Genomic DNA, 22,596 nt, shown 5'->3' with positions numbered 1-22,596 from the left:
TTGTAGATTCATGTTGTAGGTTATGAATAAGTATGTGATCACATCCTTAAAAGGCAGAGAAAAGTACACCTGCATATTTCAATTCAGTACAAGCATCCTGCAGTGTTCGATAGTCACTATCTAGTTATTGAAAAACTCAAACACAATGATGTTAATATTTTTTCCATAAACGGATTCCCGACTCTCTGCTATTTTTTTTTCCTTCCAATCTACAGAGGCTGAGGATTTATACAAGAGGGTTCTGACAATGGAGGACTTGATCTGCTACAGCTTTCAAGTCGCTAAAGGCATGGAGTTCCTGGCTTCAAGAAAAGTAGGCCTTTTCCCACGTGCATTACCATACATTCAAAATTAACTACAACTATAGTAATAAAAGTATTAATTCCAAGTAGCTTAAAATTTAGGTTGCACAATTCACAGGCATCTTAAGCCTGGACCTAAATTAGGTCTGGAAAAAAATACACACAAAGAACAAATATAAGGAAACCCTTTCTCATTTTGGCCGCTCTGAAAGTCTTATCCGGCATAAAATCATTGCACATAAAATGAACATTTACCATATCCCTGGTGTGCAAAACAATGCATAACCATATTACTGCATTCAGGTTGATTGTCGTCCACTAAAAAAAAATATATATCGGAAAGGGCTTATTAATTATACTGAAAACCTATTGTTGCAGCATTGCCTAATAAATCCCAACCCCTTGGATTCAGGAGCACGTTCGGAAATTCCTCCTAATTGTTGTTGCACATGTTAATCTCAGCTGTGCGCTACTTTCCACCAGATGTTTTCTACACAAACACCACACATAGTTTCAGTTCCAAAAAAATTTTTTTTTTCAAATGCTAGAATGTACAAGATGATTTAAAAAAAAAAAAGGAATGTGGTGCTTTAAGTTTGATGCAATTCACATCCACTATAAAAACAATTTTTTAACTGGGAAAATTCAAAGTTCATTATATATATATATATATATATATATATAAATTAAATTTTTTCAAAGCACCAGTTATACTGGAACTGTGTCTGTTTTGCAGTGTATTCACCGTGATCTGGCTGCTAGAAATATCCTGTTGTTAGAAAACAACGTTGTCAAGATATGCGACTTTGGACTGGCCAGGGACATTTACAAAGATCCTGATTATGTGCGCAAAGGAGATGTAAGTTGAAATGCTCTTGCTTTAAATGCTGTCATCTGAATCTCTGGGACTGTTCCACTGGCATCTCTGCCCTGCTGTGATCGACCGAGGAAAACTTTCTTTGTAACACAACCCTTAACAAATACAGAGTCTGAGTGACAGTAGAAGAACAGTCTGTGAGCAGCCTGGAACACACTTGGCAAATCAAAAAGCCAGGAAGTCAGGGAGAATGTGTGAATACAGACCTATCTTTTCAGTTACAGCCACGACTTACAACTGGAAAAATAAATGAATAGCCTAGACTTATTTTGGTTTAAAAAAGAACAAAGCACTGAGGATCACTTCAAGGGGTTCCCTTTCTTCTTATATAATTACTGAAACAGGCGGTGGGAAGTTACATTGATTAACTCTTCCTTCTCTGCCTGAATAATTCATAGCAATGAATTCTAGGTAACAAGTTTAAGAACTCTGGAATAGAACATTAACCATCTACTTGTCCATCTCTCGTAAATGTATAATCTGCTTAAATAGCCCTTTTGTTGCAAGGGAGACATCACAGTAATTGCTGACTGATATTAGAGTACCTCTGGAACTTGAAACACACCGCATCAGGAATCATTTCCTAAACAATGGGGCATAAAGGAAGGGAATTATAATACACAATAGCAAGCTGGAGGTTAAAAGATATTCATAGGACATCGATGTAGCCACCATAGTCACAAAGCTGTAGACAAGGCTGTTACACAATCCATAACAGTACAGTTTAGAAAGTGTTAGCTGACCTTTATTCACACCTCTCCTTCACTGACTTTGAGCTTGTTTATCATCTATAGCAAAAGCCAGGGTCTGTTTTTGAGTTAAGCCAGTAATATCCCCCGTTTCTTCCTCCCAGGCCAGGCTGCCTCTGAAGTGGATGGCACCGGAAGCCATTTTCGACAAGATATACACCACTCAGAGCGATGTGTGGTCCTTTGGGGTGCTGATGTGGGAGATATTTTCTCTGGGTAAATATTAGCCCTCAATAGGGCTCAGCATTTAATTTGTGTGTCTGCTCATTCTCAGGATTCGCAAATCTTGTTCTGTCACTGCTACAAGCCTACAGTGTAACATGTATTTTGTTTATGGACTTCACTTTTCTTTTTCTTAAACAAAACATAAACAACAGAAACATAGCTCAAATACCATAGTGTAAAGTGCATGACATTTTTGAGATTAAGTTTGTAGGTTTATGTATTGCTGCAGTGTATCCCAGAATTGTATCAATTTGTATTGTATGTTTGCATTGCTGTTTTCAAATCTGGAAACAATGAAAATGTGACATAGAAAATTATTTTAAATTTTTATTTTTTAAAATTAGTTATTTTCTCTGATATGTACAAAAGTATCCAATCAAATCAACGTTTTTCCAGACAGTATTGTAAATCATTGGTATCTAAGCTGCCAACCAATGTAAATGTTTGTCCTCATTGAGGAATGCCATTCTACTCAGGTTATTAGTCTAATACTCACTGTATTACAATACAGTCCCCACCTCACACCACAGTTTCTCGTTAGCCTGAATGCGGTTTAATGGTTAATTATTAAAATGATTAGTAGTTGCAGTAGTTTCATCTTTGTACTTTTTTATTGTGAAAATTCTCTTAAACATCTAAACCCTGCTTCATCACAAAACTACAATTTAGTTACAAAATAACCTAAAATAATATTTACACCATTATATTTTGTATCTTTAACCATAAATAAAGTTATCTTTAACCTTCTCATGTACATATATGTGTATATTATATATATATAATCTGACAATGTGCAGGTCAGATGTTTACACTGGCCCCAGTGTACATACATCAGCATGTTATATCACACCAACTTCAGCACTAGTCTCACATTTCCTGATCTTGTTAGTAGAGGTGCCACACATGAAAACACACAGTTTTTAAATCAGCCTTGAGTTACCCTGCAATTAATAAAGATAATCTTAGATAACAATGAACCAAACCCAACAATAACTCTCAGCGGGAATTCTGTGTGCTGGTTGAACCGGTGCCAATGCTTAGATAAGCGGACATTATTGTTATTTTAAAACATCCTTATTCAGATGCGATTATCTGAAACTAAATATTTAAGTAGGCATTTAAAAAGCAATCTAGTTAGAACTATTTTGGCACACCCAGTTAATATTGGAATCACAATAATGTGGGCAAGAATTCTAGGCAAGAATATAGTATAGTTTATGTACAGTTTTGCAAGCAGTGAACACAGCATTTGTTCCCTAATATTTAGTCTTATCTCCTGATTTTTGTGATATTATTATTATTATAATTATTAAAATGTCACTTGACAACTTTCAAAACCACTTGTACAAATGTTTCTCAATGAATGCAAGACGGGCAGCAACATTGGAACTCTTGCCTGAGCTCTTTGCAGACTGCTTCTTAGTGTTCATACAGCAGCAGGGCAAAAATGTCAATTCTGCCCATTGCTGCTTTTCAATTGTCCTCCTTCCTGTGCCCCTCCAGGAGCTTCACCCTACCCCGGCCTGCACATTGATGAGGAATTCTGCTGCCGACTGAAAGAAGGGACGAGGATGAGGCCGCCGGAGTATGCCTCATCGGAAATGTAAGTACCCCAAAAGAGAGGTTTATCAGCCTCAGTGCCATAGCCACTAGATAGTGTACATTTAGACACGTCACATCTATGGTGAACATGAACATCTTGTCTCTTTTTGGAGAAGATGAGCAATAAAATATATAATGTCCTTATTCATTTCCCTCTCTCCTGTGGTCTCCATTGTCAGTACTGCCAGTTATGCATAATCCCCAAATTCACTGTCCCTGCCTTTCTTTCTTTCTTTTTCTTTTTAATATGAACATCTGAAGAACTTCTTCTCTATGGGACCTCTTTAATCATGCTCCAAACATTGCATTAAGTTACTCCTGAAAGGCTTGATCAATGCATTGCTACAGAGAGCACACCAAAGCGATTTACACAGTCATCCTCGTGGGAGATTAAGACAGCCCTTTGGTAGACCTTAGCAAAGTGGAAAAATAAGCTTCTCACATTAATACATTAGAAAAGAAAAATATATCAGATTTCACCACTGGAGAAGTTCTGAGTGAACTTCACATCTTGAACAGAAGTGCGACTATGCTGTTATTGTGAACGGCAAACCGAGACACATGATTGGCAGGAAGTTGAAGTGCAGAGGACACTTGGCATGGATTTGTTTCTGAGTGACACAGATCAACCGGTAACTGATCCTCACAATAAAAGAACCCATACCTGAGAAATAAGAGCAGCCTGACTCAGAGACAGAACTCCCTGGCAGTCTGTAAGAAAGGGCAGTCTGAATACTCCCCAAGTGGGTTAGCAGTTCGCAGGCTAGATCCTTGTAAATGTTATTGAAACACAATCTTTTTATTATATATTTTTTTCCCCACACTGTCAATCTGAGAATGAAGTAGATTTCCTTCTCCCCCCCACCCCTTTCCACGTTTTGGGGGAGGCCAGGGACCCAGAGCTGAAACAAAGTTCCCCAATCTCAGTAGCCTCCAGTGTTCAGTCATGTGGTTTGAGTTGTGGTCCCTCACTTGCGATTATGAACATCAGCACGTGAGATTTATAACCTGCTGCTAATCAGACCCCCTCTGTCAGTTCTCCAGCTCGGCACTCATTTCCACTCTGAAGCTAAATTTTTAAGCCATAAGAGGAAAAATCTAAAACCAGCCCTCGTTAACTTTTAGGAAAATAGCTGCATCTGGCAGTACTAGACTGCATGGAAGTTTAAAGTCTAACTTAAAATGAAATGTTCTGTCGAATGAATAGGCAATGTCATGATGCAAACAAAAAAGGAGGGAAAAATGTTCTTTCATGACAGTACACAAATAAAAAACAGGTTTATGTTCACTCAGAATCAGTTTGTTTAATCTAAAAAATCTGTCTCTACATTTCTTTAATCTGTTCCACATCAGAAATGTCAGAAAGCAGAGGAAAGGTGTCGGCTCTGGTTTATTCCCAGTAAAATCAAATCCTGCACCTCTGGAGTGCTGGGTCCAGATTGCAGCTGCAGTGACAAATTAAATAAAATGTAACAACGTCAGCCTATGACACACATACCGACATGTAACCCTGTACCAGAGTACCCAAGACCTGTATGATCAAAAATGGGTGGCTTTCTTGGTTAGTTCCAGAAAGGGGGAAGGGATGGCAAGAATGTGTAATTTACTGCACACTGGCATGCACCCTGTGAGACAGGGCAGATGCATACTGGGAGAGGACCTGCAGCAGTCCTCAACTGACACTGCGGACAGAGAGGGCGTCACTCCCCCCTTCCGCCTGTCTAGCTCAGTCGCCACTCATGAACACAAGGACACAACGAAATGGAGGGAGCAATAAAAAAAAAAACATCTGCAACGGTAGAGAATGCTCAGAGGAAAGAAAAATACATCCATTCCCAGCTGTTGACATCTAACCACATAACAGGAAGGAGGTGAAGGGGATCTCACTGTAGAGCTATTGGATTGGATGCTTTAAGTTAATGAAGTCATTATCTTTTGCCATTCCTGATGGTGACAGAATCTTTGCACCTGGAGAATGCCAATTACGACAATTATTCCTTCAATAAATCCCGGCCTAACCGAAGAAAACTTGTTAAGGTGCAGATACAGGTGTGTCCTAACCACAGTTACAGTTGGAGAGGGTCAAGTGTCAAGGGTGTGAAGATTGTGCATATTCCATGAAAATATTTTTCTACCACACCAACTGAACTGTACTTCTCCGTGTTTAATACGGGACTGTAAGCTTGTCAAACACAGTGAACCACATGTGTTAGGAAACCCTTTTAAAAGGCCTCTGCCAGCCACTGAACAAAATGTTGAATCTTCTGATAGACACCGATATTAACCCAACTTTTAATAATATAACTGACCGCAACCCTGTGGTGCATCGATACATCTGAAATATACATCAGCATGGAGGTGGGATTCATTCAATCAAAAAATACATCCATCCCCTGCGCCTGTTCACTCTGCGATTCCCAGACCTAGAGACCACTACCCTGTTATGCTACCTCCGATTTCAGTTTCCTTCATGGAATCCGGGACATTCTTTAAACATTCTAGTTCTAGTTTTCTTTAAATAAATATAAATCCTCGGTGTTCCGCTTCTGAATTCCTCCCCAGCTGAAGCTCTTTACTGTCAACAGCAGAGCAAAACACCACTAGCTCTGATTTTTCCCCACATGGGTCAGTCTTGTTGACAGCCTTCTGAAGAATACCAAACATATTTTAAAAACTGAGCGGGGCACCACATGTGACATCCCGCTGATGACTTTACAAACTAAATCTCCTATTTATTTGGGATAATAATGTTAAACCCACAACTTCACTCCTCTCTGATCCTTATCCCCTCCAGAATAGCTTTCAGTTTGCAGTGCTTTTCAGAATTTGCGCTACACTGCCCTCCCACCATGCTGTCCCCATTTTATATGGTAGACTGCAATTTTTCAGTTTCACCGTGTAAATATTTTAACTGTGAAAGCTTATTCCACCGCATATTATTTTTCAATCTAGGTCTGCTTTGGCATGACTGACAGTGTATGACTGTGTACCTCTCCTAAAGCTGTAGACCCCGAGTTGGCTTTGCTCGCTGTGGACCATCTAACAATGGTATTTTTTCCCCTGCAGCTACCAGACAATGTTAGACTGCTGGCAGGGCGAGCCGGCAGAGAGGCCCACTTTCACCGACCTGGTGGCAAGGCTGGGAGACCTGCTCCAGGCCAATGTTCAGCAAGTAAGAGGAGCTTTTAACCTTTGACACCTCAGGATTCACAACATAACAGCACCATACTAATAAATCTATGTGAATTCTGTGGACAGAGAGATGCACTCGTCTCTGTTTCTAACGCTCATGTGCAGATTACAACATTTTAAGGGGGGGTAGGGTATAAGTGAGATAACAGCGAAATCAGGAAAATAAAAATGGCTGACGAACTATCAGCTCCAGGCCTTCAGAATACTTTGTGTAGAGAACAGCTGTCATACCCAAACCCATTCTCACTTGAGTTCTACCCTAGTATACACCAGCTTATTTTGGCCAGGGGGTGCACTCCATTTATACCTGCCTGCTGTGTACTGTGCTGACATGAGAGGAGTTTCAGGCTGTGGAACATTAGAAGGGATCATAGGCACTTGGCACAAGACACTCCATTAACAGATCCACACATCTGGAAAAAACAAACTAAATAAAAGAGGGTAACACTTTAAAAAACACTCAGGAAAGGGGCAAGTCTTTAATTTATGCTTTAACAGCTCGTATGACTGAAGAAAGAGAATAAAACAGCCCGTGGGAGTGCTGAGAACTGCTGCAATGCAAAGCAGCACTCAGCGAGCCTAGTGGCCAATTTCCATTGAAGATCAGAAAGAAAAGTAACCATGGTTGCCGAGGAAAGCTTGGCCATTATAGCTCCACATTTAGTTCCCGTCAGGAATTTAATTCTAAAACCCAAGAGTTAAAACAGGGGTAACAGTTGTGCAAATAATAGTAAAGATTGTCTAATGATAACTCTGGTCAGAGTTTAACCTGTTAGACAGATCGTGACTGGCCAGTTGTTGTATATAGATAAAAACCACCACGAAAAGTAGAATGCAGAGTTTCCTATAAAAACTAAAACCCAACCCAAAAACTTAAACACTTACACAAGACAGTACAGGTTTGTTATTTATATCAGATGCCAGGCACAATACCTGGTCTTGTAGTACAGTATTTAAAATACAATTTATCTCAACGGGATGCAATATGTCCTCTCTTTACTCCCACATATACATTACATAAAAAATATATAAATATTTGAACACATCTGTGGAAAAATTCACCAATACATTGTAAATTTGATTTCTATTTTTCACAATGGATTGTAAGACAAAACAAACAGCTGCCCTTTAGATTAGAGACGTTTGTTGTTTTTAACCAAGTGGGACTTGGAAGAGAAAGGAATATTTTTGTTGGAAAGGAGCTGACTGATCATCATAAATGCACTGCACAGTTTTGTATGACCAAAGACACAATCAGCAGGTTTGTGAGCGGGCATATCTGTTACCTGATAGGTCTGCATTCCAGGATGGATTAATAAACTCTGATAAGTCCCTTTTACTAACACTGAAATGTTAAGAGACTATTACTGTACATGTTTAAAGCCTTGTTCTTGAGCTCAAACTTCACCTTCAAGTTATTTGTTCATACAGGAGGCCCGCCATGCCACTACAGATTAGTTCCATATGTTTTGTTCTTTGTTTCCTTCTCAAGGATGGCAAACATTACATTCCCATAAACACTGCGCTGCTGGCAAACGGTGGTGGGACCTCAAGCAGTTCTACAGCAGAGGAGCCCTCAGACACATCTGTAAATCATAGGACCTCAGGGAACACATGGTAAGATATGGCTTTTGCTACTCAGGCCGTGACCAACTGACACCAGACACAACAGAGATATAAAACTCATATGAAAGACAGTAGTAACCTTTCCCGTATCTTCCTTCATCATCTGCTGTGATTTAGCCATTATTTTAATAATGGATAAGGGCGTCTGCTAAGAAATAATTTTAAGGGCTTGTGAATTGGATACTTCCGAGGTGCATTACCGCAGATAAAACACCAGTGCCGAAACCCCATCTTCTTCTATAATACATCTTTCATTACTCAAAGATATGGATTGTCAAGATTATAAATCATAGACGTTTAGGGCAAATGTCACTTCAAAAACAGCTTTCAAAGTTATCATTGTGAGATTTAGCACGTTTGACATCTGATGATATTAGACTCCTCTCTGCAGGAACACAAAGATCCGCCCTGCCAGCGTAAAGACCTTCGACGAGGTGCCGGTGGACAATGACACACATGAAACCCATGAGGTAAGAACAGTCCCGCTCACTCTTACTGCACCGAACTGGCAGACTGTGCTCATCAGACACACAGGCATCAGGCTACCAAAGCAGTCATACCTTGTGTCGATGCCTTCCTGAGTTCAGACAGGTCTCTCTCCATTCAATGCACGGCTAGGAGTCAGGAGTTATCTCCATGTGTCTAACCTTACTTCCTGTCCTGTCCACTCTGCAGGGGGGGCAGTCAGACAGTGGAATGGGGCTGTCCTCGGATGAGATGAAGACCCTGAAGCGGCTGGAAACCCTGGCCAGGCCCTTGAGCATAATGGCTTTAGCGTAAGTACATGTAATCCTGTAAGAGTCCTGTCACTGAAGGCTTCCAGAGTCACAGGAAGAGCTGTTTTTCTCCCACTCTGGCTTGCAGATGTTGCTAGTCTTTGTAGGGCTTCTGGGTTTCCCACACTCCCAACCCTCCTGATTAGTTTTCCCTCTGCCAAAGGCGGCAAACGAGAGACAGCTGATTTGTGAAGCGTTAATAGTCCAAGGTGACAATCCAAAAAGGCAGAACACAAAAGAGGAAGGAAATGTGACTTTCCATTCAGGGTAATCAGACAGGAACCTTCCCATACTGCTTTAGCCTGCAGCTTGTTTGAAGTTTTCAGTTGAAGCTGACAGAAAGGCTATAAAAAAACGCAAGAGACAAAGCAACCGTGACTGTCAAAGTGGTCCATTGTAGCTGTAAACTGTAATTCAATTTGGTCAGCAAGAAATATAGCTGACTTCTGATCAGTAAATAAGTGAATTCTATTCAAATTGAAGAATAATTTTATTAACGTCGCCTATCTCCTGTCATATAGTAGGATGTGGTTATCAGATGAAAGGCAGGTGATGAGGTAGTAACATTTCATAGCTCAGATCATCAGAATACACGGATTGGAATACAGACACCTGGCAGATTCTAAATAGAAAGCGTCTTCCATTAAAAAGATGCAAGAAACACATTTCAGAAATACAGCTTTTTGATTTTGCGTTGTATTTGCTGTAAAAACAGAGCCTTGCCTACAGAATACTGCAACCTTTACTCTGAATACTGCTCTTACAAATAGAGAAAGGAAACTGTGGCTTCTGAAGTGATGCTTTCCCCCATCACTCCCATACAGTTACAGTGCAGTGCTATCAGAGGGAAGATCAGATCTCAGCATTGAAGCTGTCAACTGAATTGAACTCAATTTGAAAGTTCTTATCTCTGAACCTCAATGTCATTCATTCATTTATGGCTAGAAAAGCGTCTTTCGGCATCCTCATCCTTAGTTTTGATTGTTGCCATTTTATTATTTTTTATAATCAGTAGACTTTAAAGGTAAGCCAGCCAACTAGACCCAGTCATGCTGAATTGCGAGTTACCCTAGGCCTAGGGCACACAAGCCCCCATGCCACCTGACTCATTTCAGTAAAGGCTTTGTCCTAACCCCCTGAAGACAGATGATTGCTAAGCCCACAGTTTGGATGTTGTCCAAATGGTTTTTATACACAGACACTGAAGCCTGAAAAAAGATAATTATATGAAGTACGCCGCTAGTGTTGGCAAACCCATTTATGAAGATTAACTTCCCAGGTGGAAAAAGAAAGGTATGCTTCAAGCTCAGATAGAACAGTTTAAAGTTCAAAAAGAGCCTTTTGTTTTATTATTTTGCTTACATACCAACTTTTTAATATAGATTTGAAAATATTTTCTTTAAACAATTTTTGATTTATACATTCAGAATCCTCTGAAACAAGTTTACAAAATGATAGAGCAGAAAACAATTTGATTACAGTATTGCTACAAACACACATTTAAGTTAGATATACTAAACCAACTACTCTTGTAACTGTGCCAGTTATAAGTTATCCTAATGTTTTCCTATTTAAAAAAAAAAATAATAATAATAATAATACATTTCACATATACCTTAGTGTTTAAGATGATCAGGCAGTGTATTTCTGACATCAGTGAAGACATAAAAGAGTGTGCTGAAAGTGAAGGAAACTAGATATAATACGCAACCTTAATAAAAAGCATTGAATGCAAGCAGTCTAATGTTCTCCAATACTGGCTGCATAATATGGGCCTAGAAACTGAAACAGTGTGTGAACTAAAGACTGAGATTGTCTTAGTGTGTACTAATTTATACTCGGGATCCTGGAGTTCAGAACTGCTGTTATGATAGCTTCGGTCAGAAAACCCTCCAAAATCGTCATTATTGCCTTTGCCCATTGCCTAAACCCTGCTTTATGTTTTGCCCATTGAAGTTCGAAAGACAATTTAGTACGAAGACTGCAGTCAAGCTAGGGTTAATCCCAGAGGTTAGCCCTGGACGCATTACTCAGTGCTGCGGGCTTGACTCCACCCTATTACAAATATTAAATAACACTTAAAATGACTGATCTCCAAACATCAGCACAATTTAGCTGATCTTGAAATGCTTACTGCCCCCGGGATGCAAATGCATTCATATCCCCATTGCCAAGACCCCCATTAGACTTGAGAAACATTACTCACTGTGTGGTCAAGCCAGATCCTAATAACTTTGCCCTTTATCTCACTCTGCAGTCCTTTGGAAGGATGCCAAGTTACACAGATAGTTCGCTGATGCTCCTTGTCTCTCTTGACAACTGTAATACCTGAACAGTGAATGCAGAATATTAGGAAAGCTGGCGTGGGATCTCAGACAAACTGTAACATTATGGCAGACAGCTATTGCCACAGCGTCATAAACACTGACAAGTAGTCTATCAATTCTAGACTGTAAAAGACATGTAAAAGTGTAAAATAACTTAATGGTTATGCAAAGAAATTCAAAACAGTGGCCTATGATCAATATTTGGTCAATCCTGCCTCTTCAAATCTGAAAGTCATTTAAATCATTTCAGGAGTGCTCTACTGTCCAATTTAAAATACATTAAAAAAAAAAATACAACATAAATTTTACCATTTTAAATCAAATCATTTTTATTTGTACAAAAAAAATTATAGCAGATGCCAATACTGAATGGTCATGGATTTACGGCGGTGCTTGTCTGTGATTAATGATGCTCTCAGAGGGTCAGCATGCATTCAATTAAATGTGATCTGTCTTCCCTTCCACATCAGCCTTTGTTTCCATCTTCCCAAGCAGTTATTAAATTAATATTGCCATCTTTCTATTCATAATCAACCCTCCTTTATTTCACAGCTGAAGTCCTGATCCCAAGTGGGGAAATTAAACAGACTGGCAACACCTCCACACTATGAAGCTATGCCACAGTTATTGCCATGGGAGAAAACAATGAACCCGGCACGCTGAAAATAATGTGAATGTTCAGGAGGGTGGGCCCCTGCTGTACAACCATTCCATCGCTGTCACCTCTGACCCGACTCCCCTTTATTAAATCCAACCTGGCACTCAGTAACCTCCCTTACAGAGACTTTGTGTCTTACAATATCACCTAGCAGTCCTGACCCATCACAGCAGGTACAAAGGCTGGCCTCGGTTAACGTCCAGCAGCAGGCTTCTGTCAGTTAATTACTGCCGCAGTCCACCCAACTCATCAATCAGGACATTTCCATGCCGTCCCTTTGACCAAACAAACTTTCCAACCACATAGTATGGTTCCCTATACATTAATTGGCCAAACCCAGTAACAGTGTTTGATAATGTAAGAATTAATTCATTCAAAAAATTATATATTCTTACATGAATGACCACATAAAAAGGCATATTGAGATATATGCCTTTCACAGTGTATGGGTTTGTAACCTCAATAAGACAGCTGCACATTAAACACATTGAACATTGTAGTAGAGTGTAGGTTATCTGACTAACGGTACCCGTGTATCTCTTATATACCTGAGTGGTTTGCACACACACAAAGCACAGCGGAGAGGAATAATCATTACAGGTTGGAGTTACTCATGTGCCGCCCCCTGCTCTCTTTACAGAATGAAAGCCGTGAGCAAAAGCAAGGAATCTGTGCTCTCAGATGGTGAGAAGGACGGCATCAAGTACCAGCCAGTCATTCCTTCTCTGGACTTCAGCCTGGAGGACTCCTCCCTGCTGCCCCTGGACCCTGGCCTGGAGTGCCACAGTCCGCCCCCCGACTACAACTACGTGGTCCGGTACTCCACCCCACCAGTGTAGCCCTGTGCCACTCAGTTCCCCGCTCACTGTGCCGTCCGGGACTCTGACTGTGTTTCACTGCGTCTCGTGTGGATCTCAGGCCGTCCACTGCAATCTCTGACAGCTCCTAATCTCTCACAAAGGCTTTTATTTATTGAACAATACTAGACTCAAAAACACATTTCATGCCATTCCTTTTATTTATCCACCAAAGAGTTCACAAAATGATGCTGAGTTTCTAATAAATCACTGAAATCTTTACACATTTTAATGAAAGATACAGGCTCAGGTAATTAATTTTTTTTGTAAAAGAATACAACATATTTACCATGAACACAATGGAGCTTTGAAGACTCTGGGAATATGCTTATAGATTACATTACAGGAAACGTCAACTAGACTTCCGTGAATAGTGGCTACTGGTTACTTACCATAACTGGGGGATGAGTCACAGAGCCAATAATGCAGAAAGTAGTATTGTAATAAAGAAGGGCAGGAAAAATAAGGCAGATGTTTTTTTGTTTTTGTTTTTTTAAATGTATATATATTTTATATATAAATTGGAACTGGAAATGTTATATTATTATTGCTGAATTTCTAATCATCTTTATGGAGAAAAATGTATTTTTAAAGATGTCAGCATTATACTTTGCTTTAAAAGCACTTTTCATTATGTTTTATTAACTTGCTGACTGAGGTCAAGTCCCTGAAGAGATTTGCCAGAGTTGAGGAATGGAATCAGTACGTGGAGCAGATACAAGAAAATGAAATACCTTAACAGACCAAAGATTTATTAATTTCTTTAGCTCATCCTCTGCAAATAATATTATAGTTAGTTTATTTTTACAGGCTACAGATGACAATAGAAACCATCTGCCATAAACTGAAATATTTTAGCAAAAAATCCTTTCCAACTTAATTCTCAATCATTTAAATGAAGGTGTAAGACCTTAGGTTCTGTTGTAGCTCACCCCCATTCAATCTGAACAAAACTTCTGGAACATAAAGTCTGGAGGCAGTTTTTTATTTTATTTTATTTTATTTTTTGTTACCAAATGTCAGGTTTCTCTTGTTAATATTGTGGTTAAGATTTAAAATAGAACTGCAGCACAGCCAAATTCCAGGATCTGAGAATCATGACAAAAGAAGTCCAGACCCCGACTCTTATGTTGCAGATACACTTTGATAAAGCTCAGGCATGGATTATTCCAAAGATGTATCTCCTGAACAAATCTCTTAAACCTGTCTCTGCCTCTGCTTGTTTTTTCATTCCTAAAGATGATTCTGAATTGGACACTTTCTTTGTACTGAACAAACATCAAGTTCTTAAGCTAAAAGTTTGGAAATGTTAACGTTTGTTAAAACAGGAAAAAGAGAGAACGACAGAAAATAGAGATGCGGAGCTGCAGAAGTGCTTCCCTACATTCGTTTACTGTAATACCAGTTCGCAAAACACTGTTTTTTTCCCATTTATTTATTTTGTATTGACAATGTTGTTCCCTTTTATCAAGCTACAGGAAGTGAGAGTGACAATACACAATAATACAGGAAATATTTCTGTTTCTGTTCAATTCAGTTAATTTGTATTTTGATTCAGGATTGCTCTTAATACCAAAGGACTTTATGCTGCTACATAATACAATAAGGGCACGGGGAAGGTTACAAATCAGGACAATCTTTCTTGTCATAGAATAACATTTTCTCACTGCATACTGCAACAAACGTGCAAAAGAACCACATATCATTGTTATTGTTACATCTTACCTATAAGATAACTAACAATTGTGTATTTCTTTTAGAAAGAAGTAGACTTTTTTAAACTGTATATGCTGCTGTATACAATATCCTTTATGAGTGATACAGTAATTCTCTTTGGTGTACCAGAAGTGTTTTGTAATGAAAGAATAACAGCTGTAACAGGCCCATTTTCTTTTACTAAAAACTTTTTACTAATGCTTGCAGGGCAGGCTAGAATTTGTGTAGCACAGTATTCCACATGTCTTTTTAGGGGCTGATCACATGATCATCTTCTAACCTGTCTACTTTTTTTTTAGTGGCAGTTTGAATAAAAATTAAACCCGAAAAACTGAAACGGCAAAAGCATAACTATCAGATATTCAGATATGGAAATGGTTTAGTTACCTCTGCCTTAAAAGTCTTGTAACATATCAGCTACTGTGCAGTGTGCCCGCTGAAAAACAAACTAGCCTTTAAGATCAAGTCAAAACTATCAAGAGGTGAAAATGAGTGTGATATGAAACAGCAGAAATACTGCCAAGTGTTGTTTGTATAAAGATGGAATGTTTTTTGTTGGATGGCTTGTTATGAGAAATGTATGCACTGATCATATTGTCTGTCTTTCTTATGTAGTTCTGTCTCTTCAAATGTATTTTTTATTAACCAAAACAAAACAAATAAAGATCTATATATTTATACATTAATGCTGGCTTGGGTTTGTGACTTGCTTTCAATTAAAACAGCAGCAGCATCAACAACAACCACAATCTTGACTTCCTGTGGCAACACATACAAAATAATGCTCTATACTTTTAGTTGTATTAACATTACATTGGGATCACCCTTTTAAACAACTATTTCCTATTTTCGTAATTATGCAAATCAAAGAAAGGAATACCACTTCCCAGTGAATCTGACAATATGTCAACCCCTTTTGCTCCTGCCCAATTTGTTTGCTCCCCAGTGCTCTCAACACTCACTATTAAAGTTAACAGCAAGTGAGAAGAGTATGCATCAGACAGTGTCATTTATTTATTAATTTTAATATAGCTGAATTTCCTTTGCAGCTGGATAGAGTATCACGATACTTTTTGGAAAATCTTCTGCACAACATCCTGTGAGTGGATAGCTCAGACAGAAAGCCGCAGAGACCGGCAGGTTGGGAAGTGTCTGGCGGTGAACTGGGGGGTGGGGGGGGGTCAAAAGGCGAACAAGAGCGTGGCACTGCCCTGTGTCCCACCCAACATTTTACACACAACGAGCCACACTTCCTCCACAGAGAAGAGCCGGCAGCCTGTCTGTCACAGTGCAGGGGAACAATCCTACTGCAGGAGGTACAGGAAGCCCTTTCAATAACTTGTTTCAGGTCTGGAGAATGCCACGGAGAGCGAGGGAGACAGAGAGAGACTGAGAGACTGACATCCACTGAGATGTCTATTGTACACTGGCACTGAGTGGGTTGCCGGGATCGCCAGTGAAATGTGTGGCACACTCAGCCTCTGGCTCTGACTAGTACGGTGAGCTGGGCTCCATTTTTAAATTGTTCTAAACTGATAGCACCTCAAGAACTATGGTTATAAATCATTTGGGTTGGGGGTAAAAAAAAAAATGTTTAGCTAATAAAAATACACTGCTCATGATTTCAAGTGTTTGTCCATTTGATGTAAACTGACTCTCATCAATAAATAAACAATGGAAGGATGTCGACACTGGGTCTGTTATCTTTCAGCTATAAATACAATGAGAACACGCAACAACATGTATTTTTCCATGCAACTAAAAGTAGAGGACACTATTTTTAGTAAAGGAACACTCGGTCCCCCATTGCTGTACTGGCTGTAAACTTCTTTCAGCCATGTAGGGTTGAAGTTTTACATTTGCTTGAATTCACAAATAAAATTACTGTCCTTGTATGTTCCGTTTCCTCATTATTATTGTTGTCAGTCACATTTGATAATAATTTGAACCCACACACTACCACAACATATAAACATAAATTATAAAACTGGATGAAGATAAATGATTAATAGAAAATGACATATACAATCATACACACAATATTTCTTGCTATTTCTCGGAAAGAAAGAATATTAGACTAATAAATAGTGTGAGATTTAAGTTGATTGTACAAGTTGGTAGTTAGATCAAACACAGGCAAGATTTGTGTCATGGAAACAATCAAGGAAATACATAAAATTTGCATGACTGAGACATTTAGCTGTTCCTTAAATGAAAACATTTCTGTTTGGGGTCATAAACTGTAACACGCAAGTGAACAGTATCAGACTGGGAGGCCCCTCACTACCTCACTCACTAAACACTCACTAAACCAATTCCATGGTTTCTGGCAGAATTCAAAGCACACCACATAAGAATCAGATATAATGACCGAATGCAAAACTGCAGAACAGAACTACAAAACTGCCAAACATGCTTACCAACAGTTCTACTAATAAACTGTCTGTTTAACCTAGGTTTACGATGTATTTCAGTGCATCTGTCTTAGTGGTGATGTCATATGACTTTTGTTCTGCTTCCTTACAGTAAGCCGTGTTTGTTCAGAATGCCTGACCACCCACCACAGAAAGTGCCTTCCCAACGGCTGCACAAGAGTTCGCACTGCCCTGTGGCAGGGTCACTTAATCACGGCACACCCACAGAGCACGATAACCTCTTTCTTGCTTCTATTATAATTAAGCGCTACATCTATGTGTATTGTTCCTCTCTTTATTTTTTTTTGCCTTTTTTACCACACATACAAGTTCAAAACAGGCCAGAATTTACTTCTACCCATACATACAGAGAGAGGGCAGGCAAGGGGGAAAGCAACGTCTGCAACTGAACGCAAACAGCCTCTTTGAATCAGGTTATAGCTGTAGCATTTGTGGTCAGACCCCTGTTGTGATTCAAACCGCTGTCTCTGGCACACCTCTGAGCGCCTGATCCACACAGCCCCACACCAGCAACAAGCAAAAGACTGCTCCCTCATTGTAGGAGTTACACAATAAGACATGTTCCATACACTTACACACAAAAGGGCTGGCCTTTTGTCTGCATGACATAAGAATAGGGTCAGTGAAATGGGATGCATTGGCCTTCCCACTGCAAAGCTGTGGTTTCTGCTCCCGTCCAAGAATGACTAGCATTAAAATTCAATTAAAAAAGAAATGCACTATGTAAGGGGAAAAAGCAAATACACTGAAATTCTGGAAAACACAGAAATTCACTGTGTTTTCTGACAACGAAATAAAATACCCAGCTCCATTTCCATCTTCAGATCCAGTTTAGTTGGATTTTGTTTTGTAATGCATGTACACTACCGGTCAAAAGTTTTAGAACAGCTCAACATTTCCAGTTTTTACTGAAATGTAAGCAGTTCAAGTCCAGTGAATAACGTGAAATGGTACAAAGGTAAGCAGTAAACTGATAGAGGTTAAAACAAAGTTCAGGTTACCAAAAACTGAAAAATAATGTACATTTCGGAGTTATATGCTGTGTTACTACACCCTCTTAAGCATAATTTGGCAGTGTTACTTACAGCTCCGGTGCATAGAAGTTACACTGTATTCCTACAATGCGCACATCGTTTGAAAGCTTATTCTCTTGGCTACCAATGCGTTTCATTCTCAAACACATCCGATTTACACGGTCACAGATCACTCAGTTTCGTTCAGATTTCTTTGTAAATAGGCTTGTTTTGTTCAGAACAACCTAACAATTTATCCAGTATATATTATTTGATGTAGAAGTTCAGATCCGATTATGTAAAATAGTTGTGTATTAGTACACTGTAAACAGGGTGTACCAAAATGTGGATGGTCTTTTGGTGGTTTTGATCAGTAGACTGTTTGGTTCCAGAAAATGTCATAATTGTCAATATTTCCTGAGATTTTGTATTCTTACTCAGACCAAGTATCTCCCCACCTCCCCATTTCAGAATGCAGAAGGGTGGGGGGGTTGTAAATTTCGTGGGGGGATATAAATAACTTTTTTTCACAGAGAATGCTTCACATCATTAGAGTCTCAGCTTTCATGGGATACCAAGCACTTGGCAAACAACACAACAGTGAAGAGTACACATGGGATTAAAGAGAAGCGCACGGATTTGGTGCCCTTTTAAGGGTACCAGAGGGGTTTGTCAGCTTAAGGGGTAAAATTTTGATAAACAGAATGATTCCATGATTTATTTTATAACTCCAATAGTTTAGTTGTTCTATCCTTTAATTTCTGAGTACACTGAGACATTAAACTGTGTAAATTGCAATAAAAACTGGAAAAATGCAGGTGTTCTAAAACTTTTGACCGGTAGTGTATTTACAAGTGTGTCAACTCTTGTTGCCCTACATGGCAAAGATGACTAATTGGAATATTGGATTTGAATTTTGAACTCTATGTAATATAATTATTTTTGAAAGTAAGACCTTGGTGTCAGTAAAACAACTATCCAACAAGAGGGCTCATCATTCCAGAATCTTTCAACACCACATTCATGTTCAAACCAGCGGAGCTTTTCCAGATCAGCAGGGACACACAGAGCCAGAGACACAAATGGAAATTGGGCTTCAAGGCATTCAAGACGGAAAACAAGAGACACTTCTTCACACAGAGAGTCATCACAATCCGGAACAAATTCCCCAGCGATGTGGTTGAAGCTGAAAATTTGGGAACATTTCAAATTAGACTGGATAGGGTGCTTGGATCACTTAGTTATTAAAGGACACCAAACGAGCATGATGGGTCGAATGGCCTCCTCTCATTTGTAAACTTTCTTATGTTCTTATGCCCCTGATGTCACCACCTGTTTATGAGGGAACATTTTCTTGAAATCTCAGGTGGTGTTAAGATCACAAACCTAACATGTTGTATATATGTTGTATATATATATATGCTTGTGTTCTAGGGCTATTCTATAACTGTACAACCGCAGAGTCCGGTGTGTCAAGAAAGGAAAAACAATTCCGCTCGGATCTAATTAAAGGCCCCACCGAAGTGCTGCTTTTGTTTCTTTCTTCTGTAAGTCCCCAGTTCCCACTTCCACAGCCCCTTCCCAAGACAAACAAAGCCCAGAGACAGAGGATGCTTCATTAATTACTTAAACAGAAGCGACATGGAGCGAGCTCTCTGAAATATTGCCAAAACACATTTTGTTAAATCAAAAAATAACAACATGCCTTGAAACACTATTAGATAGTTGTGTTACTATAATTGTGCATGCACATGATGCCAAACAAGAAACGTGCGTCCTGGCCACAACTGGGCAATTTACGGGATGTGTTTCCTGAGGTCAGCACTGAAAGGGTGAAGGAGGCTTTGTCTGTTCCTCCATCACTCCTACCTAGGAGCTAAACAATGGACAGGATATCGCCTCCTAATGAAGAGGTGAGGCGTGCTTACGGACCACTTCACTTGATCCCAATTTTTAAAGACAATAGGAAGTTTTGGATGCAGAACCAAAACAGCTGAATCTAAAAAAAGGAGCCCCGAAGTGGAGCTAAGGGCACCGTGCAGACGCGAAGAAGGAGGCAAAGTGTATCACTAAAACAACCTTGGCTGGGGGAAAGTACCTTCACGCATCAGTAATCGTCCTTTACATCAACAAGAGTGCTGTCCTGATGTCAGGGCGCAGTGATTTACCGTTCGTCTCTGTGCCATTGCCACAGTAATGTAGTTGCTTTGTTATTTTTTCCAGTGTGGTCCCAGGGCACTCTGTGTAAAACACAAAGGGCACCCATGGGGCACAGCCTGAAAGGTAGCCATTTGCCCAGATGACCTTTGACCTAAAATGCTGATCAATCTTAAGACGTCCTGGATTCGGTGTCAGTGAAGCTAGGAGCTCCGTTTGCTCTTTGTTTCATTCAAGGTTAACCTGAAGACAATTAACGCAACCACATTTCTTATTAACGACCCACCCCAAGAACCATAGCAGCCACAACAATGACACAGAGGCTATCAGCTGCATACTGTGCTCAATGGAACTACATTATTAATTCAGAGGATTTCACAATGCCGGTAATTACCAATGGAAGTCACTGTAATCATGTGTTTGTGTTTATAAATAGCCAAGCAGTATTAGGATTGATAATAACAGTGTGTGGTGCCTGAACTTTTTCCCACACAATGTTATTGTTTTACAATGGCTTGGTTTGTAGCTGTTCTCCTCAATATACACTGAGCAGGGTTTCCTGGTGGTGCCTGGCCAAACCCTTGCTCTTGCTCCACTCCCTTTTGGCCACTGCCACTAGCATCCCCCCCCCCACACCCTCTGGTTAAAGAAGGATATTTAAGTGCTGACACAATAGAAACATGGAAAACATGGATTGTGTATGTGTGCCATTCAAAGGGTAAAAAAAAAGTAAGTGCCTTTGAATGGGGTATGGTAGTTGGTGCCAGGCACACCAGTTTGAGTGTGTCAAGAGGTGCAATGCTGCTGGGTTTTTCATGCTCAACAGTTGCTCATAAGTACATGCATCCATCACATGTGTCAACATTGCAGGCCGGTGGTGGTGGTGTAATGATGGTGTGGGGCGTGTTTTTCATGGCATTGGGCATCTTGATGAAAGTGCCTTCCCCTATAAATCCCTTCATAGCAGCAGTGTATCATCCATTTCGGTAGGATAATGTCCCATACCACTTGGATTGTACAGGAATGGTTCCATGAACATGTCGGTCAATTCAGCTCACTGCAGTGGCCTGCAAAGTCACCAGATCTCAATGAGACGGGATGAGCTTTTCGGTGAAGATATCCACTACCAGCCAACTTAAAACAACTGTGGGAAGCATCAGAGTCAATATGGGCCAGCATCCCTGTGGAATGTTTTCGAGGCCTTGTAGAGTTCATGCCCTGACAAAATGAGGCTATTCTGAGGGCAAAAGTGGGTGCAATTAAATATCAGGAAGGTGTTCCTAATGCCTTGTACACTCAGTATATTACAGTCAATGAAGAATGTTTGGTTTTGAAAGTTTAATAGAGTTGTCCATATGGTTGAGCATTCAGTCCCACAATGTCAAAGCAAAAGCCACAATGTCATAGCCAAAGTGTCAGTTGTTTTCCGAGGGATCAGGTCTCTGTTACACTCTGCTACCCTCATAGTCATTAGTGGATATCTTCAAGTTTTGTGAGGTGGACAGAGCTAGAAACATTAGGACAAAAGAGGACACCGTGGTGCAGTTCAGTTTCAACGGCTATATCAGTTGAATGCGGTTTGTACGATGGCATACCTTGGTTTCATTCCTGGGCTCACAGTTTCAGTTGCACATTTTGATAGCAAACATGGTCCACTATCACTTTTATGGAATTGTTCACCAGCACTGGCTTTAACTGGTGGAAAAAAGTGTCTGAAAGCACTTTCCTCCAATTAGCCTGTGTTTCCAATTTAACCAAGAATATCAGTTGTTTTTTGGGGGTTTTCTAAGTGCAGAGGGGAAATGTAGGCTATAAATAAAGTGTTGTGCAATATTTCTTTGAATTGAATTAGCACTTTCCCAGTGGCATGCTTTAAGAATTAAAGACTGCTTCACACGCACTCCATTTTTCCAATGATCTGTTTTCCTAAATTCCTCTTAAAATCTTTACTGAACTGTATCCATAGCTACTTCCTAATTAACAACACATGAATGAAAAGGTTCTTACATAGATTGCTCATTAGTTTATTTTTTTAAGCAATCTGTCTTTTTTTGGGAAACATGTATGCAATGATTTTTCTTAGA

At 39.7% G+C, this 22,596-nt stretch overlaps 1 protein-coding gene across 2 annotated transcripts in view; it reads left to right on the top strand.

The window, feature by feature from the left end:
• kdrl (kinase insert domain receptor like) overlaps positions 1-15,593 on the top strand; it is a 57,571-nt gene extending 41,978 nt beyond the window's left edge. Inside the window, exons 22-30 of one of the 2 annotated variants that reach the window (XM_066715122.1) lie at positions 216-313; positions 1,039-1,161; positions 2,033-2,144; positions 3,657-3,756; positions 6,822-6,927; positions 8,440-8,564; positions 8,965-9,043; positions 9,249-9,349; positions 12,975-15,593. In XM_066715122.1, coding sequence (XP_066571219.1) covers positions 216-313; positions 1,039-1,161; positions 2,033-2,144; positions 3,657-3,756; positions 6,822-6,927; positions 8,440-8,564; positions 8,965-9,043; positions 9,249-9,349; positions 12,975-13,173 — 1,043 coding nt within the window. In that variant the 3' untranslated portion in view covers positions 13,174-15,593. The other variant, XM_066715123.1, reaches the window with a different exon arrangement.
• Positions 15,594-22,596: the final 7,003 nt, after the last annotated feature.

The sequence above is a fragment of the Amia ocellicauda genome, chromosome 10 (genome assembly GCF_036373705.1).
Source record: "Amia ocellicauda isolate fAmiCal2 chromosome 10, fAmiCal2.hap1, whole genome shotgun sequence".
NCBI classification, from domain to species: domain Eukaryota; kingdom Metazoa; phylum Chordata; class Actinopteri; order Amiiformes; family Amiidae; genus Amia; species Amia ocellicauda.
Note: the sequence above shows the minus strand (reverse complement) of the source record. Positions and strands in the feature narration are given on the sequence as shown.